We start from the raw sequence: 26,108 nt of genomic DNA, 5'->3' as shown, positions 1-26,108 counted from the left end.
ATGCGTTTAAAAGAACCCCGCAACGTTCAGCACGGAAACAAACAATAATATTGGGTATGTCGCTGAGGTCCTTGGGACGCATATTAATTGAACCGCACTTTCACTCATACAAAATGCAAATCTCACAAAAACTATACCCCGATGATCATCAAGCAAGAGTAGATTTCTGCAATACATGATAACGGAGCACCTCGACATTCGGTGTTGCTGGTTACAAGTCATGAAATCCATTTTCTGCTGGATAATACCGTGAATAAGCAAAATATGCGATGTTGAGTATCTAATAATCCTCAGATAATAATGGAGAAGCAATTGTATTCCCCTAAGGTTATGGTATGGTTCGGTGTTGGCCAATTTGACATTGTGGAACCTTATTTTTGTATTAAAAAAAAAAAAAAAATGGTAATGAGAAAGAGTGTGACCGTTACGTCAGAGCTGTGTTGCCATGTTATAAACCTTTATGATTAGTGAACTCGAAAGATTTGGAGTGGATCTAAGGACTGTTTACTTTCAGCAAGACGAAGCCACTGCTCACACAACCCGTAACAGCATGAATTTTCTCAGATGAATATTCAGGACGATCATCTCACGTTTTGGAGACATTTCATGGCCTCCTCGCCACCCAAACCTGTCCATTCCCGACATTTTTTTATGGGACCACCTTGAAAACAAGATGAGCCGTCGACGCCTGACAACCATTTCCGAGTTGAAGGATCCCATTATTGAAGAGGTTGCGGCCATAGACGGTGTATTGCTGGAACGTGTGTGCGTAAATTTCATGAAGCGATTGCAGCAAACTATTGTCTAATGGACACCATCTTCTTGATGTATTCCGTAAGTAAGTTTGTAATTGTCAGGTAATTAATGACAAGATATGTTCTCTCAGCAGGTATTTTGCATGTTTTCTTAAATGTCACCTGTTAGTAGTGCAAGAGATATTTTTGATATGGATAATTTATAGGTAATTTTAGATTAACTGAATGATCATTTTTCTTATAACAGAGACTTGTTTTCTCTTGGTTGTTTTTGGACTTGCAATTTTATTATTATTTTAGTTGAAAAATGAAATTTCAGTTTTTCAATGCTTCAAGAATAACAGGATGGCAGATATTATCCTGGAAATGCATAAACCACTAAGTTAAATTTTGATGGTTGTGGTTTCCTACGGGAAACGCATTATACGGAAAATGTGGTTGTAGCAACCATAGGAATTTTGTCATCATCGATAGTGGATAATCAAATTAAAAAAAATAGGAAAACGGATATTCTTCCTATCTCTACGTCGCTATGCCATCCTACCTATGTTCTGATACTCAAGTTCATAACCAATCACGAATAAACATGTCAAAGGAATCACAATAAACTTCTTCTAATCGTACTATTCAACCCCCTTTTGTTACTAATTACGTCAATTAACATTGTGTGACTATTTTCTGGCCAACACCCTATCCGAGAAATATATAAGTAAAAATATACAAATTTCTAGAGCCACTCTCCGACTATCAGCAGCCGAGGTTGATCCTCGTGGGACGTCACCTTATAGGAGGTAAATATGTCTTTGACTTTGTTATTGACTAAGTTGTTATAATCATAACTTCATTTCCCCTAGACAACATTAATCTTGTCATGGCTCAAGTAATGGTTTAAAATTTTTCAGAGCCATGGTCTACAAAATTCCAAGATACAAAGACTAGAACAGGTTCCACTTGGCATACACATATTGCTAATCATATTGCTTTAGAGGATCTTTTGAATTATAAAGGATGAGCTATATCCTTTTTGAAATGTTGTTTCGTTTTAAGTCATTTTATCCATTGTCAGTTATTGTTCGTTTTTTCAATATTTTACTTATTTTTATTTTATTTTAATAAATAATCATTAATAGTAATTTGCATTTGTTCTGTTATGTTCTGTTCTCTCTAAGCCTTAAAGACGTGAGGTAAATAAAATTTCTTTGAAACATCTCCGACCTGAGATTTCTCGGGTTCGTGACTCTTGGTATTGTTCGGGGTAATGATGGTAGTCACCTATTTTACCCCGGACAACCTAAAAAATGGTTTCAGTAGATATAGACCTTCGAAATTGGGGAGTCGGCGGCTTGCCACCCTGTACTTGATGTGATACTACCGGTATGGATTATTGTATAATATCGCAATTTCCACTGCATCGGGGATATTATTGTCTCAGTCGTGTTTGCAGACCATCTCGAGGCCATTTATCTCACAAACACGACGCACGACGTGATGAAAGATTCCATTTGAGAAGTCTAAAAGCACAGTAATCCATAGAACTAGCATCTGAACTCTTAATGATAATATCCCCGAACGGAATACTATGAATACCAGTTCCAATTGCCATGCGTCCGTAGAAGGCCAGTAATGTTTTGCCCGCATGGGTTGAAACTTTATCCTTATGCAGTTGCAGACAATGAGTGTCATCATCATACAATGTTGTATGTCGTCTGTGTAAATTGGAGATAGAACATGTTCTTGGTAATAAGCAGCTTTGAATTTTTCGAGCTTACAAACCATGAGCTTCGTTCTGTGGCCAAAGCCAATGACAGCCATAAAATCTTTTGAGAAACTTTCGTCGCATTGATGTACAAAGTTACAGCTTTTTCATGAACATCTCTTTAAGTCGAGGCCCAAATATTTTTAGTCACTTAGGTAGATCTGTGCTTTGTTCATTGTTAGAATAAATTTGTAGCTAGGTAGCTTTTTTTACAGTTTCCTGTCTTTACTCTTTCGTTTCGCGGAATGCGTTAATTTTAATGTATGCGTGCTACCCTCGTGGATAGTTTGCAACCTCAAGTTGTGATGCATTACATAATGCACTGTTGATCGGGCCACATGCAACCATATGATCATAACATGCTGTGGTATTGAATTCTCATAGAGAGGCCGCGGTGGCTCAGTGGTAGACCGTTCACCTCTGGTTAGGGGTCCCTGGTTCGATCCCAATTCGCACCAAAGGAACTTTGTGGTGGACAAACACTATATGCATGGGTTTCCTCGGGGTTCTCCGTTTTCTCCCACTTTATTCATTCCACCATTTCATTCATTTCTTATCATCATCGCTCCTTTAGCCTAGCCGGCATAACCGTGGGACGTAAAACAAAGATTTTATTTCATTTTCATTTTGAATTCTCAAGCCGCCATATTCCAGACCTCCTTTAGCATATGTTTTACGACTTCCATTGGCGCCGCCTTTGGATGCAATTTGTTTGGTTATATGGGCTGTGGAGGAGGCCACTCTGCATAACGTTAAATTATAACACTAACGATGGTGCGTCCCACCACAAAGCCATAGTTCCGACACATTTCTACTACGCGGGAAATTCAGGACGTACCCTTGCCCAATGAGATTTTTTTCCAGTGGCAGTTTGCCTACTATAACACCTATCTGATACATAATAGCTCAGAGACACATGGGCACGTACAGTTTATTTACTCTGTGAAACCCGGTTTGATAGTTAATGCTGCGAGTTGTTCAATATGGAAATGAATCAGTCTCTGTAGTAATAATTAAAAAAAATAAATAAATAAAAAAAAAGAGCTGTCAAGTTTTGTAGTTAATAGAAACAAAACGATTTGATATAATGGTTAACGTTTTGTATTTTCGCGGTTGGGAGTTTTCGGATTCGAATTCCGAGGACATGTTAACTTTTTTTTAAAGCCTTTTTCGTCCGATATGTTCCTTGAGATTCCTGTTGTTAGTTTTTCCAGTGCTTAATATCACTGCCAAAATTTGTTCACATTGAAAGTTTTGCATGTTTGTTTTATATCAGTTAAAGCACTTTTCTTGTGAGTGAGATTTCTCTGTATTTTTTTTTTCGATTCAACTCTATTTTGCTCATTGAAGGTTAAAAAATTACTTGCTTTCAGATCAACTTCAGCACATAGGCGTTGGAAGTATAGCACAACCTGGTTTGATGACAGTACAGCAACCTCTTCAACAACAAGGTAAGTTGGAACTTGATTAATATTTTAAGTATAATTGCTTCAAAATGAGATGAAAATGATTGTTCTCAGAAATATTTCGTGAAAACTAATAAATTTTGTTTCATTGCTTATTTAGAACTCGCCTACTTAAACTGCTTTAATCTCTGCTGCTGCAGTAAGTTCAGCCTAGGGTTTAAAGTAAATAATAATAATCTTTCTCTCCGTCTTTTTCCATTTATATGGGATCGACGTTTCTGATAAATGTTCTCCATAAAGCCCTGTCCAGGAATTCTTTCTCTGTTAGATCTTTCTCTCTTGAAAGTCATTTTTGACCATGACATCCATTTCTTTTTTGTTCCCTCTCTGCTTCTTCCCATCTACTTTTATTCCCATCACTCTTTTGACCACATAGTCATCTGTTCTCATTACATGGCTATACCACTACAGTCTTCTTTCTTGGATCGTTTTAGATATATCTGCAATGTTAGTTCTCTTACACAATCATGCTTCATTCTATCTCTTCTTGTTATCCCACACATCCGTTGTAGCATTCATTTCAGTAACATTTAATCTTCTTTTCTTGTGCTTTCGTTTTTGACCATTATTGTAATAAAAGCTTTGTTCTTATAACTTAGTTAGGATGTTGAACTCATCAACTTGAAATTAAAACAAGATAAATGAAAGATGCTTTTGTTTCACCACACATTTTTCAAATGGAAGCAGTATCAACGTGCATTTGTAGAAATCAGGACAATACATCGTATTTACACAATAGACAGTTGTGTTTGTTATTTTCTTTTATTCTAGATAAAAATTGACTGGATATGTTCACACATAATCCGTTCTTTTCTCAGTAACTATTTGACCAATTTGGTCACATCGAAAATTCGAAAGTTGAATAAAAGAATAGTAGTGTCTTTAGATATAATTATGTTCAGAGAGAGAGAGAGAGAAAAGAAAACAATTCACTTACCCGAAATTTCTGTACCTTTCTATTAGGTGAATGTAATTTTCTTGGTCTCTTTTTTGAAATTGTAACTTTAAATCAGTATTGGAAGTATTCTATTGTGGTTGTGAGTAAGAAGATATTAAACAACAAACGAGCGACGAGTTTTTTTTTTTTTTTTTTTTTTTTTTTTTTTTAAATCAAAGTATGGATATGCTTGATCTAATCGAAAACCATGATTAGCAACAAAAATTGGATTTCAGTATGTGAAATGGTTCCCAGTGGTAATGAAAAGTGTCCGCGAAGTGGATCACCAACTGGCTAAAAATCCAGTTATTATTTATTTATTTTGATTGTGTGGCATACTGCAGTCACTAATAAAAAGTACATTTTGCCAGTAACTTCGAATACACAAAAGGCGTTACGTATTGGTTCTTCCAAATAATGTTGCGGGCCATCCATTCGGCATTAAGTTCAGTATCCGAATTCGTTTCAGCTAATTGATATCTTTGTAACAATTTATTATTACCTATTTATACATTATTGTAAAAGGGAGTCGTGGGTACGATATCCAGAAATTGCTCTTCTTGATTGAACTTAGTTATTTTTCACGCCTGATAAGTGTAAAAAAGATAAGCCCTATTCCTTATTCTTGAGATTAAAAAAAGCAGAGTTAAGAAATGAGGTTTCTGAAACGAATGTAATTAAGTGAAATTCTATCATCAGCTGAACATTGTACGGTTGTACAGTCAGCGATAAAAGTTCTTTCCGTTTGATAAAATGAGTTTCATAAATAACTCTTCAGAATGGAAGGACATGAGAATAGTTTTCAGTAAATTAAGAAGAACATATGTTCCAGCTATATCACAGTTATTCCCAAAATAAATTTTACCAAACAAAGAACTTTTGTCGCGGACTGTATCTTGTAGGCTAAGGAAAATGTTAATGCGGATTGAAATGAAAACTCTTAAAAAAAAAATTTTTTTTTCGTTACTTCTACTCGTACGTAACTACTTTCTTTGATTTGGAAGATCGAAATAAATAGTTGGGTACTCTTGTAGGTAAACGATGAGAATTATCAGTTAGATGGAGTCCGGCATTCCGGTATTCATATGGTTTGGATTCAACATGAAATTGTAGATCGACCTTTCGTATGTCGTCAGTGCCGAGAAGAGACGCTAAACTGTAAATCAGTAAACGAACGAAAACATGAGGTCGTTATTTAGTTTTACGTTATTATTTTCTCGACACTCCCTCCCTATTATGAGTAATGAGAATATTGATAAATACTTAATTAAGGTAATTGTTTTTCGGAATTGAAGGATATTTAAAGAATATATTGCCTTTCCAGAAGTGTTGCAACAGTCAGGAATACCTGGATTAGTGGCTACGTCCGTGGCATTACCAGTAGTTTCTAGTGTTCCTACGATTCTAACAACTCAAGTTTCCCAGCCTGGTAGGTAAAGCTAATTAAATTTCTTAAATCACTATTTAAACATTAATTTAATTAATATTAGGTAAGAGTGATGTTTCTTGAGTGCGTCATGTAACATCTGTATTTTTAACTTGTTTTTCTTTCGTCAAATCAATGGGATATCGGAAAATAGTGTCGTAATTTTAGCTCTACGGTGCGCATGTAGTAATAATTTTACTTATATTTGATCTGATTCTTGTAAAGGACTATATATATATATATATGTGTGGTTCAGACAATGTGCTAACACGGTCAGGAATCTTATGAATCATTTTACGTACTTGAAATTTTGATTCCTGAAAATACGAGGGTAAGTCAACTGAAAACCATAAAAGTAGAAATAAAAATCCGCATATGGCGCCAGTGAGCTGTAAGTTGGCATGCCTGTTTACGATAGTATGCCGGATGTCTCCTAGGTGGCAGCAGCCGGCAGATGCACAAACACCGGCGCAACAACAGTTCCAAAATGGCAGCCCCACTAGCCACATGCACCAGCGAGGAGCAGCGTTCTGTGATTCGGTTTTTGCGAAGTGAAGGTGTGAAACCGATTGACATTTTTAGGCGAATGAAGGTTCAGTATGGAGATGCGTGTTTGTCACAGCCACAAATCTATGAATGGTGTCGGAAATTTGCAAATGGTGTTACGTCTGTGGCCGATGCTCCACGCCCCGGCCAGGCAGGGCGCGTAGTGACTCCAGAGACCATTGCAGCCGTTGAAGCCATCGTTTTGGAAAACCGCCGTGTGACAATAGACGAAATTGTAGCATGTGTACACATGAGTCATGGATCGGCACATCATATTGTGAATGATGTTCTCCAGTTTCATAAGGTGTCTGCAAGATGGGTGCCCCGACAACTGACGCCTGAACTGAAACAGCGACGTGTTGATGCGTGCGAAGACCTTTTGTGGCGTGCTGAACATGACGGTAATGCCTTCCTGTCACGAATCGTCACTGGTGACCAAACATGGGTGCATTACCATCAGCCTGAAACAAAGCGAGCGAGCAAGGAGTGGCGCCACTCCTCATAACCGAAACCCAAAAAGTTCCACTCCGATGTAGAGGTACGCAACGCGGTGCACGAGTGGTTGCGCCGTCGCCCAAAAGACTTTTTTTCTGCAGGTATTCAGGCTCTTCCGAAGCGCTGGCGGACTTGCATTGAACGAGGAGGGGACTATGTTAAAAAGTTATTTACTTCTGTACCCTGTGTGACCAATAAATAATATTTAAAAAAATAATTATGGTTTTCATTTGACTCCCCCTCGTACTTCCAGGCTTCTCGTCATTTGGGATCTGTTCACAGAGAATAAAAAGTAGAAAGAAGTAATAAAGAATAAATTCATCGCAATAGAACACCAGCCGCACGTCAAATAGTAGTATATCATGCTTTGAAATGCTGAAATCAAGTTTTATGATACATAAACTGCTGTACCCTGGTGAGTTTGTTCTTTTTTATTTCCTTGATGTTTTTATTACTTTTTCTCCTGTGTTTGTCATTCACGAACAAGGCTCCAGATGAAAACCTAAAGCTTGGAAGTCTGAGAGAGTTTCAGAAATCAGAATTTCAAGTAACATGTTTATAAATGTCTGGCTTTGTGTTCTCTCTTATACACAATGAATAAATGACACGAGAGGAAAGAACTCACCGTGAAGAAGCAGATTATCTCTGTATCAGAAGTTTTCGAGTACAAACTACTTTTTTTAAATGGTAATTAGGATTAGCTAGATTGCATGTGAGCACCTCATTTATTAAATGAGAGTTTTTATTATTATTTATTTGGGAAATGAAGTTATTTCGGACTTTTTTTTAACTGTTGTGAGCACTGCTTTACCATCTCGTATTTTTTGTAGATGGATTTTCCAAATTATTTAAAGATCTTACAAAGGAACATCTTATATTGATAGTTGCGTTGCCCAATTAAACAATGTGCAATCGATAGAGGAGTGAAGAAAAGTGAGAAATCCAAACTTCTACTGACCGACATGCAGAAACACAGGAGATACAGAGGAAAGAAGGATCCAGAATCATGTGAAGATAACAATGCAAAAAAATATACGGACACAGAAAAAACTTCAAAATGATTAAAATAATCAAAATGACATTTACACAACAGTATAGTAAGCAAACATTGTACCCACAGACATGCTTAATAACGCCTTATGTAATGCAGTGTTGCCAACTGAGCACAAAATGAAATTTTGTTAAATGGCACGGAACACAAATTATAATATGTAGAAAATCTAATTGATTAGAACCATACCTGTGAAGTCATGATGTACAGTGTTGCCAACGTTTGAAGATAGGCCTATATGAATTCCTACATGAATATCGGTTGTAAAAGAGAACATACAGTACACGATTCAAACTAGTTAAAACCAAAATATGAGACCACAAACAATAATATAATCACTGAAGCACGAAGATAAGGGACGAAGCACAGTATCGAAGCAGGTTTGCCCAAGTGGAAAATCAGAATAGTATCAACACACAAAACTGAAATGATGCATGCTCTTGGATTGACAATTGATTAGCAGGTTCACGTTTCTGATGCACGTAATATTGTATCACCTCACACATTGTTGGTAGTCAATTTTTCAGTGTTGCTGTTGATAAAGCTCTCCGCAGTGTGTTGATAATGTATGTACTCTTTTACATCCGAGATTCATGTAGGAATTCATATAGTTCTATCTTCAAATGTTGTTAACACTGTACATTATGACTTCACAGGTATGGTTCTAACCATAATTAGATTTTCTACATGTTATAATTTGTGTTCCGTGCCGTTTAACAGAACTTCATTTTGTGCTTAGTTGGCAACACTGCATCACATGTTATTGAGCATGTCTGTGGGTACAATATTTGTTTATTATACTGTTGTGTAAATGTCATTTTGGTTACTTTAATCATTTTAAAGTTGTTTCTGTGTCAGTGTATCTTTTGCATTTCTTTGGATTTTTTACTTTTCTTCACTCCTCTACCGATTGCACATTGTTTGATTGGGCAACGCTACTATCAATATAAGATGTTCCCTTGTTAGTAATATAATTTTTTTAGTTGGATTTATATTGCAGACAATCACGAAAACGTGATATACTTACCTACAGATTGTCCTTAAAATTAACATATTTCAGAGTCATGCAGCTAAACAGTAGCCCAATACAAGGCGAAATGCAATTAGTCCAATCCATATTTTTTATTACCGTAATATTTCAGAAGTGAAAAGAAAAAATAATGATGAATATCTTTTATATAAATAAAGTTCAGTGAAATAAAGCAATAACTAAATAAAAGAATGTGTACTGTGTACAAACGTATAGGTATTAATGTGATGTTTCTGACTATTCATATTCAAAATTTAGTTCATCCTTTGCACATAGTACATAGGGTGAATTGTGAATAATTGTGAGTAATGTATTCTTCATTCAGTCATTCTGTGTACGTCATTCTTTGCACATTATTCACCACAACAGAATTTATTTGTGCTTCTAATCTTGTCCGTTTAAAAGTGTATCAATTTAACTGAATATATGAAGATACATAGCTGATGAGGAACTGGACTGAATAGTGTAATGAATAACACACTGGCATAGTAAGTCGGACCCCAGGTTCAATTTTCTGTACTGTCTTCCATTTTTTGAAACTCTGAATTCCAGTGTATTTTCACCTATAGAGAATATGGGATGAAAAAAATCGATTGTGTCTACATTTATCGTGTAATGTTAGAAAGTTTACATTATGCGATATGTGGAGACCACACACACAAAACTTCGGGTTAATGGATTGTGCAGTAACAAGTGCAGAGCGAAGCAATCCCTGGAAAATACAATTTTATATTTTGTGTCACAGCCAGAAAATACGCCAATAGGTACGTCAAAAGTTGCTGCAGGGCTTGTGTGTTGTTCATTGGTTTGAAATAAAGCAAGAAAACTGTTGCGAATGCTTTTAATCCTGGGGATGCTTAGTTGAGTTGATTTTAAGTTTAACGTCCCGTTCAGCAGCGAGGCTATATAAGACGTGGACCTACTGATTAACGTGGAATCCGAGCCACATGAGCTCCCACCGGGAATCGAACCCGGGTCTCCCACGCCAGAGGCGCGTACGCTAACCGCTTAGCCACGAAGGAGCTCTGGGGATGCTTAGTATTATGCTGTCTGTGGTAGGCATGATGATAAGTTATGTTGTCTAATAAGTACATCTTGTCATTGTTAGTAAGGTCCTTTAGCTACCATGAGTTCTAAGTAATTCCTTTGTAAATAACATAACTTACAAAGTATAGGGCCTTGCTCTTACGGACTGGACTGCATTGGCTCTTTTGTGACAATTTTCAGTTTGACATACGTGGAGAATCTTTATAGTAGGTATTAATGTGGAAACAAACTATATGTCTACTATTGTTACAAAATTTCGAAAATAATAATAAAACTGTTGAACTTCTATCTCAGTACTTAGAATTTCTTTATGTAACGTGCTTACTCAAAATTTATAAATTAAGTGCATGAAAAAGGAAATGACTCTAAGTTAGTGTTTCATAATTGTTATTAGGGTTTCTGGACTTTCGGCATCTATGGCCATTAGCCCGTCACGTGTGACGGATGACGTCCCTCAGAGATCACAGTATCCGAAGAAAGGGAAGGAAGCAGCCTGGGACGTGTGTTAGGTACCATCCTGTCATTTGTCTGGGTGAAGGAGAAAAACTTCTCTTAAGATGGCTAGCCTGAAAAACTTTTTACACTTTTTCGACTGAGTGTCTTCGCTATTAACATATGGAGAGTGTATTAATAGCGATCGTGGATTCATCTAAAGTATTTTTACCTCCCGTCGTAAGCATATTGGAGCTTATAGTTTTTCGCATCAGTTATATTGTGTGTCTATCTGATACTTTATTTCTCGGTAACTACTGGCCGGATCTCAACGAAATTTGGTGGGCAAATAGTTCATTATCTAAGAAATAAAGCTCTTCATATTTGAAGGTTAAGCTTGGACAGGCTCGGCTCGACAACCAACATAGGCTGTGTTCCACAGCTTTGCACGCCGGAAACTTCCGAGGTTTTATTATTATTATTATTATTATTTTAACTAGAATTTTGTAACATAAAAAGTTTAAACCTTGTAGAAAGTTAAATATGTTTCTGTTGCATTTGTAAAGTAATCATGAACATGACCAATGCGTTGTGACTAGTACAATCCAAGTATTATAGAACACATGTGCAATTTACTTTGCTTATTTACTTTCTATTTGTTTTCAGTTACCCACCTTGCGGCAGTACAACAGCCCCAGCAGCAACAGGCAATTCCACAGCACCACATGATGCCTCCCCACATGACTGCTTCCGTGATCCCACAGCAGCAACAAGGATTACATCTCCAGCAGCAAGTAGCCCCTCAGCATATTCAGATGTCACCAGGACAGCCGACAATCCAGTTCCAAACAATGGTGTCGCATCCTGGATTGCAACAAATACCGGCGCAGTCCATTGTTTCTCAAGCACCCTCTATGTTGCCACAGCATTTAGCCTCCCAACCCGCAGCATTGCAACCTGCGATTACCTCCTTGGCACAAGGAGTAATCCCAACATCAATGGTCATGACGCAGCCTGTTGTGACCTCACAACCTCAAGCGCAGCTTCAGCCAATGACTTCGTTGGCATCTGCTCCTCCTAACCAACCTCCACCTATCATGTCACATTCCTACCAGGTTCCTCAAGCCTATTCACAGGCCGGTGGTCCTCCTACGCAAACACCACCATTAACTTCACAGGTACATCAGCAACAGCAGCCACCTGTGAGCCAGATTTCGAATCAGCCGGTTAATCCTCAACCTCAAACCTTTATTTCTGTAGCACAGGGAACAGTGCCTACATCTTATCCGTATCAGGTGAGAATTAATTTTAGTTATTAAGAATGCTAACAGCGGAATTAGGCTATTAACAGATTAATATGAAAACCTCACAGCAATCACGATTAACAATAAATCACTTCTGCAACTAGATCAATTGCTCCAAATATTTGATGAAGATATACGCATTATAATGCAATAAACCACAAATGCGAAATATTTATTCCATACATGAGTATCAGAATCTCTGCAACATGTCAATAAATAGACCAATCCGAAACATGCTTCATACATAAGTATCACACAATATCTTGCTATTACACATAACTGATTACTATAAGATAAACAGATGATGTATTCTAAAATGATAATATCTCAGATGGCGGACTTAACGCAATCTAACAGTCAGTATTGCGCTTTTTTGCTATGTTCCGTCTTCCGACGTTGTCATATACCTTGCTTTACACTAGTATATCATTAGTATTATTATCATTTAGTGTTTCGCCTTTCATAGATGCGTTATCCTCCTACACACATAATATATATATATATATATATATATATATATATATATATATATATATAGGGTTCCGAAAATTGTGAAAAAATTAGCTTTAAAGGTGCATAGTTCCACTACTATAGGACCGATCGTAGTCGTGTCAAGACATCACTGAGGAACTAGTATGTGAATTATCCAAATAGCCATCCTTCAGAACCTCCTGTGCTTCCATAGTCGTCTTTAGAGAGGCTGTTTGGTAGTACTTAATCACTCTCCACCTACCTCTCTAAAACTTGGTGTGCAAGTGCAGGAGCATTCTTAAACATGGATATTTGGATAGTTCACATAGCAGTTCCTTAGTGATGTCTTGACCCGACTGTGATAGGTCCCATAGTAGTGGAGGTATGAACTTTCAAAGTTCTCTTGTTTCACGTTTTCGGCACCCTGTGACTCCGGAACTATGCATTTTTGAGTACGGGCCCATATGAACTTTTTTTTATTTTTTATTTTGATGTGTGGAATCTGTTCCCAAAATATTGTGACACATTTTTGTAACACCCTGTATATATACACAATAGACCTTGCTATAGACACATTATCCTTCTTTTTAATCAACTTCAAATTGGCAATTTCACCACACTCAGTGATCTTTCTATATTAGTGAATTTCACGTCATACTCCGTTATCTAACGTTATTCAAAGTAGCTCATTTCTCGTAAATAATTCACCTATTCCTGTATATTTGAAAGTTCTGATTGGCTTTTTTAAGCACTTATATATTCTCTTCCTATCTCGTTTCTCTGATGATTTCACCCGTGACCTTAAAGCCTCTTCGTTAAGCTCACGCTCATTTTAAATTTTAGTCAATAACAAAGACGAGGAAGAATATCATAAATGTAGAAAAGCCAGATAGTATCTACAAAACGCTAAATATAATTCTTTTTCGAGATCTTTGTGTATAAATATGTATGTCCAGCAGTTACAATATCATGAGCTGCGCACTCAAATTTCTGGTCTATAAGAAAAGATCTGGAAACAGTATGTTTAGTATCATTTTGTAGACCATTACGTGGCTTACTTTCTTTTGTTTCAGATTTTTTTTTCTTCATTGTCCTTAAATAGTTCACAATAGAAGAGGTGAGCTTAACAGAGAGCCTTGACTAGCATATCCATGTAAAGCTTGGTTTCAACGGAACAAAATTTGGTACATCTTGGTAATATTTAATTGCTACTTGTCACATTGGAGATCATTCACCATAATGGAAAACATCACTAAAGTGATTTCATTTTATGATTTTTGAAGTAGTAGGTGTTGCCTTTGATTCATATTGATATGTTTTGACTTTAGCATTTTTATGTTTCTTTTTGCCTGTTTAAACTCTGTGTAGGTAAGATCTGATATCTAATGTACAAGTGCCACCAATCTCTCGATGTGGCGCATACAGACCATAGCAACACAGGAAACAATGTGCACATCTTTTTCTTCGAATTGACCTAATTAGATTCAAATAACTGTTTAAATTACCCTAAGTATGTGTGCACCCTCTTTAGCAGGATCAAAGTTGCCTAATACAAATAGCCTTGTCATTATTGAATTTGGCTAAGTACTGGAATATTGGTCTGTTATACAGGGTTCCTACTGGTCAGGGAAAAAGACTGGAAATCAGAGAAAGTTTATAAAATATATTATTTTTAACATTAATTGTATACCAATTTCAGCTTAGCCAACCATTAATGATCACAGTGTAGAACGTTGGTCAGATTTTTATGAGTGATAAGTGGAATGTACGTATGAGCAATTGATTATTATTTGTTTTTATTGAATAAATGTTCTCATATATAAATATTCACCGTTATTTATTCCTTATGTATATGTCAACGTCATCCGAACCTGTCATGAAAGTCAGGGAATTTCCTGCGAAAGGTCAGGGAGAAGTCAGGGAAATAGATTTCTCCAGATCAGTAGGAACCCTATTTTTGTCTCTCACAATTCTTCACAACTTAATGAGAGCAGTTGCTAAATTATGTATTTATTCGTGAGAGTGTAAGCAACGAACACATTAATAGTGCGCTATTCGTCCCTTGTGTCAGCGATAGACCAGACATTCCATCGATACATTTCCACGAGAGCAATGTAGCCACAATCGAACCTTTAAACTCGACCGCAGGTTTTACAACCTCGGTGTATAAAATATACAGAACTCAGTTATAACAACTAGACAACTAGGTTCGTGAAAACAAACCTTCTCTATCTATTGGTTTTAAAAACCACCAACCACTTGTTGTATATAATGATGGCAAAAATATACCTTGAGGGTTCACAATTGGTTTGTGAAATATGTTCTTGGTGCCAGGAATGAAATCTTGTCTTTGAGGCCAGTATTTACGGACGTAGTGGTTTGCTTTCCCAAGGCTGTCCCTCACATACATATTAAAAAAAAAAAAAAGTGAAGTCCAATATTGCACTCATAACTTCATACGTCTCCTTTGTATGAGCCGCATATGCTACAACAACAGATGGGTGGACATTTCTAGTATGGAGAAGCACTGCCTTCAGACTTAGTTTCAAACTGTCAATAAACAAACGCCATTCGGTGGGATAATATTCATGTCCAAAAGACTCAAATAAGCCATCTTCATCTTTGCAATAAACAATGCCTCAATTTTCAACAAAATAGTCCTCAAAATGACTTTGTTGTTTTCTAAATAAACTTATTTTAACATCTTGAGCTAAGACATTCCAGCCTTGAAGCCTGAAGCCCAACAATTTTGCTTTTCTTTTGGGAAGATTTAAATCTCGTACAAGATTTTTAATCTGTTCTTGTGCAATCAAATGAAGTGACGTTGACTGGGACGTAGATAGCTGAAAGTCTATATTTTCCCTGTTACTTAGAGCGTCTAAGGTATATTCTTCTGAGTCAATAGTGTTATGTTCTGGAGCTTTAGGTATTGGAAGATCTTCACTGTGGGGAACTAGACGAATAGCTGACTTTAAATTAGGGTACTGATGTTTATATTCAGAGGAAAAGCCCTTTCTATATGTGAAGCAAAAGTAATAGTCAGTTACATGATCTATTTATTTATGAGAAACTAGTGTTCCGTATTATAACGCGGAAAAAGACTTATGCAGTAGAGGAAAATTGGAAGGTTATGAGAACCCCTCTTTAAACAGCCTATTCCTTCTGTAAAGAAGAAAAATTGTAACTTGGATGATGTTTAAATGAGCGTATATTGTAAGGTATATTACATATGCAACAATGTTTATCTTAAGCAAATTTCTTCCCTCCCTCTAGTCTAGTAGGTTGCACGCGCACTTTCGGTGCGTGGGGTCTCGGGTTCGATACCCAGTAGGAGAACATTGACATACACGGTGGCTCGGATTACACCTGAAACTGTAGGTCCACGTCTCATATAACCTCGCTGCTAAAAGGATACGCTAAATTTCAATAACCACACCAAACATTAATCACATTTCATTATCTCCCGTAAAATTACAGTATTTCACAGTACAAAATTTCAAACTTTTCAGTTTTTCTCAAAATTGGTATGTGACACATGGAAAGTAATTACAGATTTGATTTTCTCATGCAAAAATACGTAAAAAAATCATATTTCCATGTAAAGGACAAATTTCGTGTTGCACGGTGTCATTGTAACATCAAGAAAATCCTTTGGTCATTCTCCACTCAAATAGATCTTGTTAATAAGTGAAGTCAGTACCAATTCCTCCCAATTCCTTGAGCAAATCTACTGGTATGTCGTCGTCGTCTCCAGTGGCCTTTCTCCTTCGCATGTCTTTGATTGCTTATACTACTTCACTTTTCAATATACTGGGTCCTTTTTCATCGTCATCCACCTCTTCCTCTGCTTCGATTGCAATATCTTTGGGGCGGTTCTTCTGATCATACAGGTCTTTTATGTATTCCTCCCAAATTCTAAGGATTCTTTGATGGTCAGTGGTTATATTACTTGGTTGATCTTTGATGCCGAACGTTCGTATACTTTTGTTAGCTCTCCCTCCTAATTCTTGTGCTTTCTGGTACATCAGATCATAGCTGCCGCGCCGTTGAAGTTCCATTATTTCTTCACATATCTGTTCCATGTACATTTCTTTGGCTTTGCCCGTTTCTCTTCTCAATTCATTATTCAGCCTTCTGTATTCATTGATGTCCGTGTTTTTTGCTCTTCTGCGTTCCTCCATCTTCTTAAGTATTGCTTCAGTTATCCGTGGTTTTCTCGGTGCTCTTTCCATCCTGCTAATGTTATTGTGGAGTGTGTCAAGTAGAATCTGTTCAACTTTTCCCCAACTATTCTCTATATTGTCAACCATATCTCCCATGCACAGAATTTTTCTTCAATCTCTTCTTTCACATCATCGTCGATATTTCTTAGTCGCTCTAAGTTCCATTTTCGATTTCTCTTCCCATTTTTCTTGATCTACTTAAACCGAGATGATGCACTTCCGCCACCAGTAGATTGTGATCCGAATCAATATCCGCTCCTGGCAATGTCTTTACGTCTCGTACACTATTCCTGAAACGTTGCTTCACAAGAATGTAATCAATTTGGTAGCGTTTCTTATCTCCTGGACTCTTCCATGTGTACAGCTTGTTTTTTCTTTTCTTAAACCACGTGTTCATCACCACCAGATCATGTTGCCTACAGAAATAGATACGCATTTGACCTCGTTCGTTTCTTCGACCTAATCCAAATGGTCCTACTACCTTATTCGCAGCTCCTCCTCCTACTACGCTGTTGAAGTCTTCCATTACTATGGCGTTGACTTTACCTCTTCCTTCCTGATTTAATATGTCACTAATCTGATCACACATACTTCTACTTCATTATCATCATGGTCGGTTGTTGGCATATACACTTGTATTATCATAATATCCACTGATTTTGCATGTAGTTTCACAAACATCAAGCGGTCACTGCAGTATTCCACTTTGGTTACACTTCTTGCTACTTCGTTCTTCATTACTATCGCGTCACCATTCTCGGCCTTGTCGCCATCCGAATAGTATATTCTGTAATTTCCCGATACTATTTCCATAACTAGTATCAAATATGCTTTCAAACAACGTGCTATTTGACCCTTGTTGCCATTTGCAAAAAATGAAGGTTTCGCCATTAGAGCGCAGGGAGTGAGGCAGTGCGGCTGAATTTGCCACAATTATCCGTCCCCCTCAAAACTACAATGGACGTGTTTCGGGATTTTTCAAACAAACCCTCTATTACAAGATACTGGGGTGCCGGGTTTTAAATGAACCACCATATATATCATTACAGTTTAATTGTTAGTTAAAATCTCAGTAGTTTTTCGCCACAGTACGAAGTTGATTATTAGATGTATTTTGGCTTTCACCCTAATTTTGAACTATTATTTAATATTCAGTGGCAATCTTAGTGTGTTAATGAAAATATTCTGTAATATTTTAAAAAACGAAGAAATTTTTCTTCTTCAAAGTAAAATGCACGTCAGTGTTTTCGATTATATTGATTTATAGCTGTATTTTTTGTTTGTAGTACACAGCAGCCCCAATCCAAGGAGTACCCCCTGTGAGCTATCCATTGTATAGACAAGAGCAAAATCAACCTCCACCACAACAATTGCAACAGCAGCCACCAGTGTCTTTGGGAAAACCTGGGCAAAAGCGGCGATTCACTGAAGAAGTTGAACAGAACACTGAAGGATATCAGGTTGAGTTTGTTTTTTCCTTGTTACTAGCCATCTTTTCTCTATATTCGTGTATTCTTCTATTTTTCTGTTTTGCAGTTGCGTATAGCTGAATCGTTGGAACCTTTGCTGGATTCGATCCACAGTAAATATACGTTTCTTAATGTTTAAGTGTCGTGTCACATTCAAGTTTCCGTTCGGACTGTTGCGCAGTAAAATTTTGATTTATTTTGTACTGCATGCTAAACACTGCATTTCATTGTGAACTTAGGTTTTGTTACTTGACAGTTCCACAAATCATCATGTAGTTGTAAAGTGTTAGGATTTTGTGAGTTGAGCTTAGGCATTATCTAAAAGTATCGGACAATGTGTTTCGTAGGAATAGACAAGGTGTTGAGAGATTGTATGAACAAATGAAGGGCGTTACCATGCAATATAAATGGTGTGTATTCGTGTTCATGTAGGATTGGAGCCATAAGTGGCTGAGGATATTGATTATTAGGTTGATGAGCCAAAAGTGGCTGTTAATATTTTAGGTACATGAGCCAAGTGTGGCAACTGATATATTAGGTGATTTATGGTAAAAACAAGTGTGTGTAGTTATAGTTGTATATAAAGTAAAATGTTAAGAACAAGTTAATTTTGAGAATAGAGGTGATCGTACCAATAACATGGAAAGTAATTTTAAATGTCATTAAATCATATCCTTATGTTCATTGCCTACTTTTATGTATGTACAGTGAGTGCTGTATCATTTTGGCAGACAATGGAAATTGTGATTGCGAAATTCGTACATACTTTAGCACACTTGTATGACTTACGGAGTAAGCTACATTTAATTATTGTTTTAAGATTTTCTTCTGTTGGTATATTTAACCTGAGATTGTTGTTTTATTTAGCCTGGAGGCCCAATGATAGCTAACGTTATGGGACAGCCGCAACCGCCCCCAGCTCTTTCACCCAATCAGCAGCCACCTCGGCAGGGAGTAGGGTAAGTTTTATGTCATTTATTTTCTTCGAGAATTATGTATATATTTTTTACAATTTACAAAGGTGTGTTTTTGTAAATGTACATTCTGCTAGTAAGAATGGAAGCGATGTTAAGCATAAAGTGAGATGTTATTAATAATTCATGATTACATTGCTAGTGAGTGCAAATTTGACAAAATCGAAGGTCCGAACTGTTCCAGTGCAAAAGGGAAATATTTGTGAATGATAATTGACTTACATTCCGTATATAAACATAGAATCAATTGCAGCTCTTGTTAATAATGCAATTTCCAAGGCTGGACGTAGATAATTATTAAGAACATTAATTTGTAATCGAAAGAAATGAACAAAAGGAAGTCTACAGAATAAGGCAGATAAAAATCAGTATGGGACAAGTTTTGTACAATATAAGTAAGTTTGAAGGTTGTGTACGAAATACTTGAACTGAAAAGCTTGATCTAGACTAAGAGGATTAAGTTTCGACAAGGTTAGCTGAGCTTAAAAGTTCGAGCTTTTCAAACAACAATAACAAAACTTACTATTTAATAATTTATTAAATAGCATTGTAACTGGAATCAGTAGCGAGTATAATATATGGACAGCAGCATATTTGAGGTATACGGTTAAGTGGTAGAATTGAAGAATTGCATACCAAGAAAAAGCAAGGAAGAGTTTGGCTGTGAATTCGTAATATGAAGTATCTGACGTGGTGTTGGTGATGAAGGAGAAGTATTAAAACACGAATATGAATCACTCAATTGTAAACGAGGCTTTTTTATGTCCGTGAATAATTCATTACATTAATGATTGTTGTTAGTGGACATTTAAACTACAAATGCGTCACATCTAATTTTGCTTATTACTGGACTGAAAAATGCTACTAAGTTATGACTTTTCTGACAACCCACTGTAGTCTGCATTATATGGTATGTCCGTGAACGTCTGTTCGCAGGAAGAACGACCAATTTATACCAAAATTGACATAAAAGTAATAGATATCTGCCAGAGTTGTTTGAGATCGCTGAAGCATTCTTAAGAAACTGATAACTGGCTTACAACCGACCTGAAAATAGATGTAACAAAATTATGTAAGCCTAGAAACAGTACAGCAACTCAAATGTACTAGGTGACCAAGGTCATATATCAAGTACCCATGCCAGAAGAAAGCTTAAAAGTAATAAAAAGCGTGCACTAATACGATTCAATATGCAATCAATCTTATTCTGTGTGCATTCGGCACAGAAATTAAAAGTTAGTACATGTAAGGATATTAATAATACTTAGGTCATTTCTAAGAAAAATGTTAGTCTTACGTTTCACAATTTCTGTAAATTTCTATATCGATAGTATTACGTCAGAAGTTAATTAATAGCTTGAATAACTGTATTAAATACTTCTTGGTACGAGGTTAAAATGTGAGTCCAAAATAATTTCTATTGAAAGAAGTTTGAAGGAAATCAATTTTGTACGTATGGGCTTATTGATTAAACATCCTCAAAAAGAAAAGGAAGAGAAAATATAAAATAAAGGTGGAATTAGATTGTCTATACTGTTAATTGAGAAGAAGAAGAAGATTGGCTTCATTACAGCAATGCCTTGAAATATGTTCATTTTGTAGAGCAAGTAAGGCTGTAGTTTTCATTTTTCGTGATAGATTTTCTATATGAGGTTCTTTTCAGTAATGGACGCTTAATTATTGTGGAAAACTGATTACTCTTTCCCAACATAGCTCACACTAAGGACTTGAGATTTAGCCACATTCCAAAATAAAGTTCCAAAACTCGTATTAGGAGTATTTAGTTGTAGGAAAGAAAAGAGAACTGAAACGCGACTTAGTGCTACTTATGCTAAAGCTTCACAGAACTAGATAGCTTTCATATAGTTAATTTAATCGAATAATATTCTGTAACACTCTCCATAATACAATGACGTTCATCATCACTGTCCGTCTCATTGGTAAATTATTCAGCAAATTTAATGTATGTTGAAGTGTCATGTCTCAACCTGTTCTTTTCTTGAATTTTCTGTTTCGAATGACTCGTTAGAATGTTAGATGATCCTCGTTCAGTATAGTGAGATTTAATTTGTAATTTATAGGAGGTGAATGAAGAAACTGCCTTAGCGTAGGCAATTGATTTTATTAATATAACGCTTTTGTTTTTTGTTTTAAAAGAAATGTGATCTACTTACAGAATCAAAGCTATCTTTCCAGCTATTTGTGGTGTGAGTAAGTTGGCTGTATCATACCAACACCAACCTGTAGTGAAATGTTCTAACATACTATTACTAACATCCACTTGTCACCATTCAATTTGTTCAATATGTGGCATGTTGTGTAATGATTGAATTGTGTTTGTAATTGTAGAAGTTTACATATATATTGGCACATTGTATAAAATATACTAAAAGTCCACATCCGTTTCATCCTTTCAGATATATATATATATATATGTTACTGTAGTATTTGAGTATTGAATCGAGCACCGTAGTGGTGTGCTTTTGTTTTTTGCCTTTCTCGAGTTGTAATTTATTTTTTTCATTAGCTGCAGATACGTATCTCATTTTTTCCCTAATGCAAATATCCAGTAGTTTTATTTCATTTTTCAGATCCACCTTTACAGTTCTTTAAAATATATATATATTTTCCTAAGTTCGCTTCTTTTTCATGCATTTTTTAAAACTAACTTAGTACCGTTATTTTGATTTTATATAAAAAGAAAGCAATGTGATTTCGTATTTAAAAAAAGAGCTTAGTTCCTGTATATGCATTTATTTTCTCACATATTGTAATTTCGTTGTTTCCATAATGTAGGGTGTTGCCTGACTTGAGCCTTCGTCCCTTTAGTATTATGCCAAGGTATGTGAAGTAATTGATGATAACTTTTTTTTTTATGCAGCTATCCATAATATCTACAGTATACGAACCTAATTTTTTTCTTGTGAGTTCATGTAGTGAATTATAGTAATTCAAAAAATAAACAGGAAATGTTTTATTTTTTTTATTCATAAGTAATGTTTTTAATGCAATAATGATTATTTTTTTCAGGTCATTGGTTTATTAATAGCATTATTTAAGATAATTAAACTACTGATTGAAAGCACTAATATTTTCGTTAATATTATATATTAATTCGAGTTGAGCGTTGAAATTTTCTGGAAAGAAGACTTCCATTGACTTGATTATGTTAGATTGTACGTTCTTTTTACTATTATTAAGGACTGTTAAATGTTGTCCTGTATTGAGAATAAAATTTATGTTAAGTTTCCTATTCTTGTCTTGTGTTGTGCGCAAAGTAATATCCAAAAGTAATTTCTCATGTTTCTTTGTACTATATAGTGTATAGAAAGAGTAGTTGTAGATGAATAACCAGTTCTAGATAAGTGGGTGTATTACACGAAATATTTTATTAATAAGATAATCATGATCAATTGATTTGAATCATTTGTTTTAGGCGTGGGAGAAAGCCAATGACTTTCGTGTGATAGTCTGAAGATACTTGTGTGAGATATAGTAATATTTATGTGTAAATTTAACTCTATAATTGAAATTATCTTCCATAATTCAACAATTAGTTAACTGCAATAGAGGACTGTTTCAGTTGTTTGCTTTTGAAGAATTCTCTTCCTCTGAAATATATTTATCAGAACGGTATCTTAGCGGTATCACCTTTCGCCTCTCTTTTGTAATAGAAAATATACTACTTACGTAACTATTACTGCAGATTTCATTAAAAATATGAAAATTAATTTTTCTTTCTGATTTTTGAAGGATGTAGATGTGTTGTTTAAAGATGGTAAATATTTGAGATCAAGAGTTGTTATCCCCATTCAATGAAAAGGAAGAAAGAAAATGCTAAACTTTGTTTCCATATAGCTATTATCTTTAGTTTGATCTGATACTGTACCTTATGATGTCTACAAGCAATGTTCTTAAAGGTATGCGACTTCTGCTGGTGACAGACTTCAGGAAACAAAGCAAGAGAGTTTTTCCTAATTTTTGAAACTTTACTATGAAAACCTTCATAGAATTGACTGTGGTTTGTTCAGTTAATATTATACATGTATAGTTATTCTGAAATATTTTAAGATGGGCACAACGAGGACTTTTCTACTAACTCCATTTTACAATCATAACCGGACAATTATAAAACTACTGTGTGAAGTGAATGAAAATATACAAGAATTTTTAAAGTTCGGAGATCTTCATCGAACTTTCCAATTCTGTATTAGTTATTAATTGCTGAGAAGTTTCTCAGATCTCCACTTATGATATTATATAACAACCAGCGGATTTCTGCAAACCGGCATTGTATTCATATCAACATTTAGTTACAAAGTGGCTTTCTTTAAATGTGTCCTAGATGTTTAGCTTGTATTTAGTTCAAAAAAGTGTTTCGTTACTTCTTCTTCTTACTCATCTAATATTGTGCTGTTGAATCTGATTTTTTTCGTTTTAGTCTGCTTTTCTGTTCAATTTACGTACGTTCTTCTTATAATTCAATTGTTACTACTATAACATATTTTTAGTAACTAGTTTTTCTGAAATATACATTCTAAATTTTTTTCACGATATTTGGTACCGAAAATATCTCATTTGTAACTTCTTGACATTGTTTTGTAATTGTTAAGTATAGTAAGGACCTATGCGTGTTAGTAGGTATGGTACATTTATTTTTTTATGTGTGCAATATTGTGTATCTAGTAGCAGATGCCGTGTACTTTTGAAAACCCTAACTTTTAATTTTTTTTAAAAAAATAAATATGTTGTATTATACAGGGTGTTTCAAAGCAACACGACAATGTTTGGGAGGTGATTCCTGACACCAGGTAAGACAAAAAGTATAGACCAACCTGAGCACAAATGCTTCCTTTCGGAGTTAAGGCTGCCAAAAACATTAAAAAAATGAACTTTGAAGGTTCATAGCTCCAAACCTATGGGACCTATCGTAGTTGGGTCAAGACTTCACTTAGGAATTAATACTATACTATCCAAAAATACATGTTTCAGAATCCTAAGGTACTCACGAAGCTATTTTTATAGAGGGAATTAGTCTACGGGCATATAATTTGAAGTACTCTCCAACTACCTCTATAAAAATTGTTGCGGAAGTACCTTAGGATTCTGAAACATGTATTATTGGATAGTATACGTATTAATTCGTGAGTGGAGTCTTGACTTGACTAAGACAGGTTACATAGTTTTGGAGCTATGGACCTTCAAAGTTCATTTTTTCATGTTTTCGGCAGCCTATAACTCCGAAAGGAAGCACTTATGCCCAGGTTGGTCTGTACTTTTCGTCTTATCTTGTTGTCAGGAATCGCCTCCCAAACGCTGTCGGTGTTGTTTTCAGACACTCTGTATAATAATATTGTGAAAATATATGCAACTATTATACCTATTAATTTAAGTATTAGAGTAATTCACTTTACGTTGATATTATTGTATTTCTTTGTCTCAAATAACGAAGTAGTACTTCTCAGCAGTTTTACGCTTAACCCATCTCGTCCTTAACATAAATAAAACTTCTTCGATTTATTAGAAATCTATCCTATAGATGTAAGGCAAAAGATGAAATTTAATTTCTTGCTTCGGAAATTAAAAATAAATAAATTTTTATTATCAACTATAGCACGGCCAACAAGAGATGGTCTCTGACGTTTCTTACCACATGCGGTGGTACATTGCAGCCCCTACTTTGATACCAGTGTTACCAATCACGATCACTATGTCTTATACCATTAATTAAATTGCCACTACAGTTGCAGCAAAAAAAAAATAAAAAAATAAAAAAAAATAAAAAATAAAAAAAAATAAATCTTAACACGCGAGTAGTGACAATGTCACTGCGAGCTGTCAGAGACGTTCTCTTACTGGACGCACTATAGCTGAACCTGCTCTCTCTACATAGCGCATCATTCACATATGAGCGTGAAGCTCCTTGTCATTCCTCACAACATCTGTACATATCCCTTTACAGACACAAGTGAAAGACGTCTTGATTTAAAAAAAAACTGGCAAGGGTTATCGTAAAGGGGAGATTTTTTTTCGATTAGTTTTTTCAATATTTCGCACCGTTTGCAAGATTTGAACCTACTTCCGGTTGGAGTTTCTAATTCATGTATGATCAGTATTTTCTTTCTTCTTGTGTGTAGTATGTAATAAGCAAATACATTACACATACAATTAATTATAATGTCAGTGATATATGGTGTTCATTGGGCAAAACACTCCAAACAATAAAAATTCATCATAAACTGGAGAAATGGTTATCCTTCGTTTTTCATTATCATTTGGCCATGAAACAAACACACCGGAGAGATGCACTGACCGCGTATTCAAATTTTTGGTGTTGGAATGTATAACTCGTAGAATATGATGCTAATATGATGCACCATAGAGAACAGTTGCGAATGATTTTCCTTTACGGGTTTAAACAGTGCATTTGGCTCAGGAATGGTGAATGAATGCAACATACACTGTTAGTTGCTAAAATTTCGTAGTAGCGATGACAGAACTTAAAAAATGAGCCTTGCGGACACTACCAATAGCATGTTCTGTAAAGCTCCTCAGGAACACTGTGAAAGTGTACACTCTGAAAAGTGATCGCACAAGTACGTACAGGTAGACAGACACCGTACCTGGTACCATATTAGTTGACACCAGACAACAAGGATCTCCGTTTGGATGTGAGCGGTTCTCTGGGTGTACGGAATAACCAAGGAAGGTCGCCAGCATCGAATC

At 35.7% G+C, this 26,108-nt stretch overlaps 1 protein-coding gene across 3 annotated transcripts in view; it reads left to right on the top strand.

Moving 5' to 3' along the window:
• Positions 1–26,108, top strand: part of LOC145666392 (uncharacterized) — a 107,225-nt gene that overhangs the window by 49,003 nt on the left and 32,114 nt on the right. For all 3 annotated transcript variants that reach the window (XR_014127737.1, XM_081733590.1, XM_081733591.1), the window contains 5 exons: positions 3,885–3,962; positions 6,239–6,343; positions 11,608–12,236; positions 18,226–18,399; positions 19,276–19,367. Coding sequence is in view for 2 of the 3 variants with exons in the window: in XM_081733590.1 (XP_081589716.1) it covers positions 3,885–3,962; positions 6,239–6,343; positions 11,608–12,236; positions 18,226–18,399; positions 19,276–19,367 (1,078 nt within the window). In the remaining variant the exon portion in view is untranslated. The remainder of the gene's footprint in view (positions 1–3,884; positions 3,963–6,238; positions 6,344–11,607; positions 12,237–18,225; positions 18,400–19,275; positions 19,368–26,108) is intronic.

The sequence above is a fragment of the Thermobia domestica genome, chromosome 12, assembly GCF_964235325.1.
Source record: "Thermobia domestica chromosome 12, izTheDome1.hap1.1, whole genome shotgun sequence".
Lineage (NCBI taxonomy): Eukaryota > Metazoa > Arthropoda > Insecta > Zygentoma > Lepismatidae > Thermobia > Thermobia domestica.
Note: the sequence above shows the minus strand (reverse complement) of the source record. Positions and strands in the feature narration are given on the sequence as shown.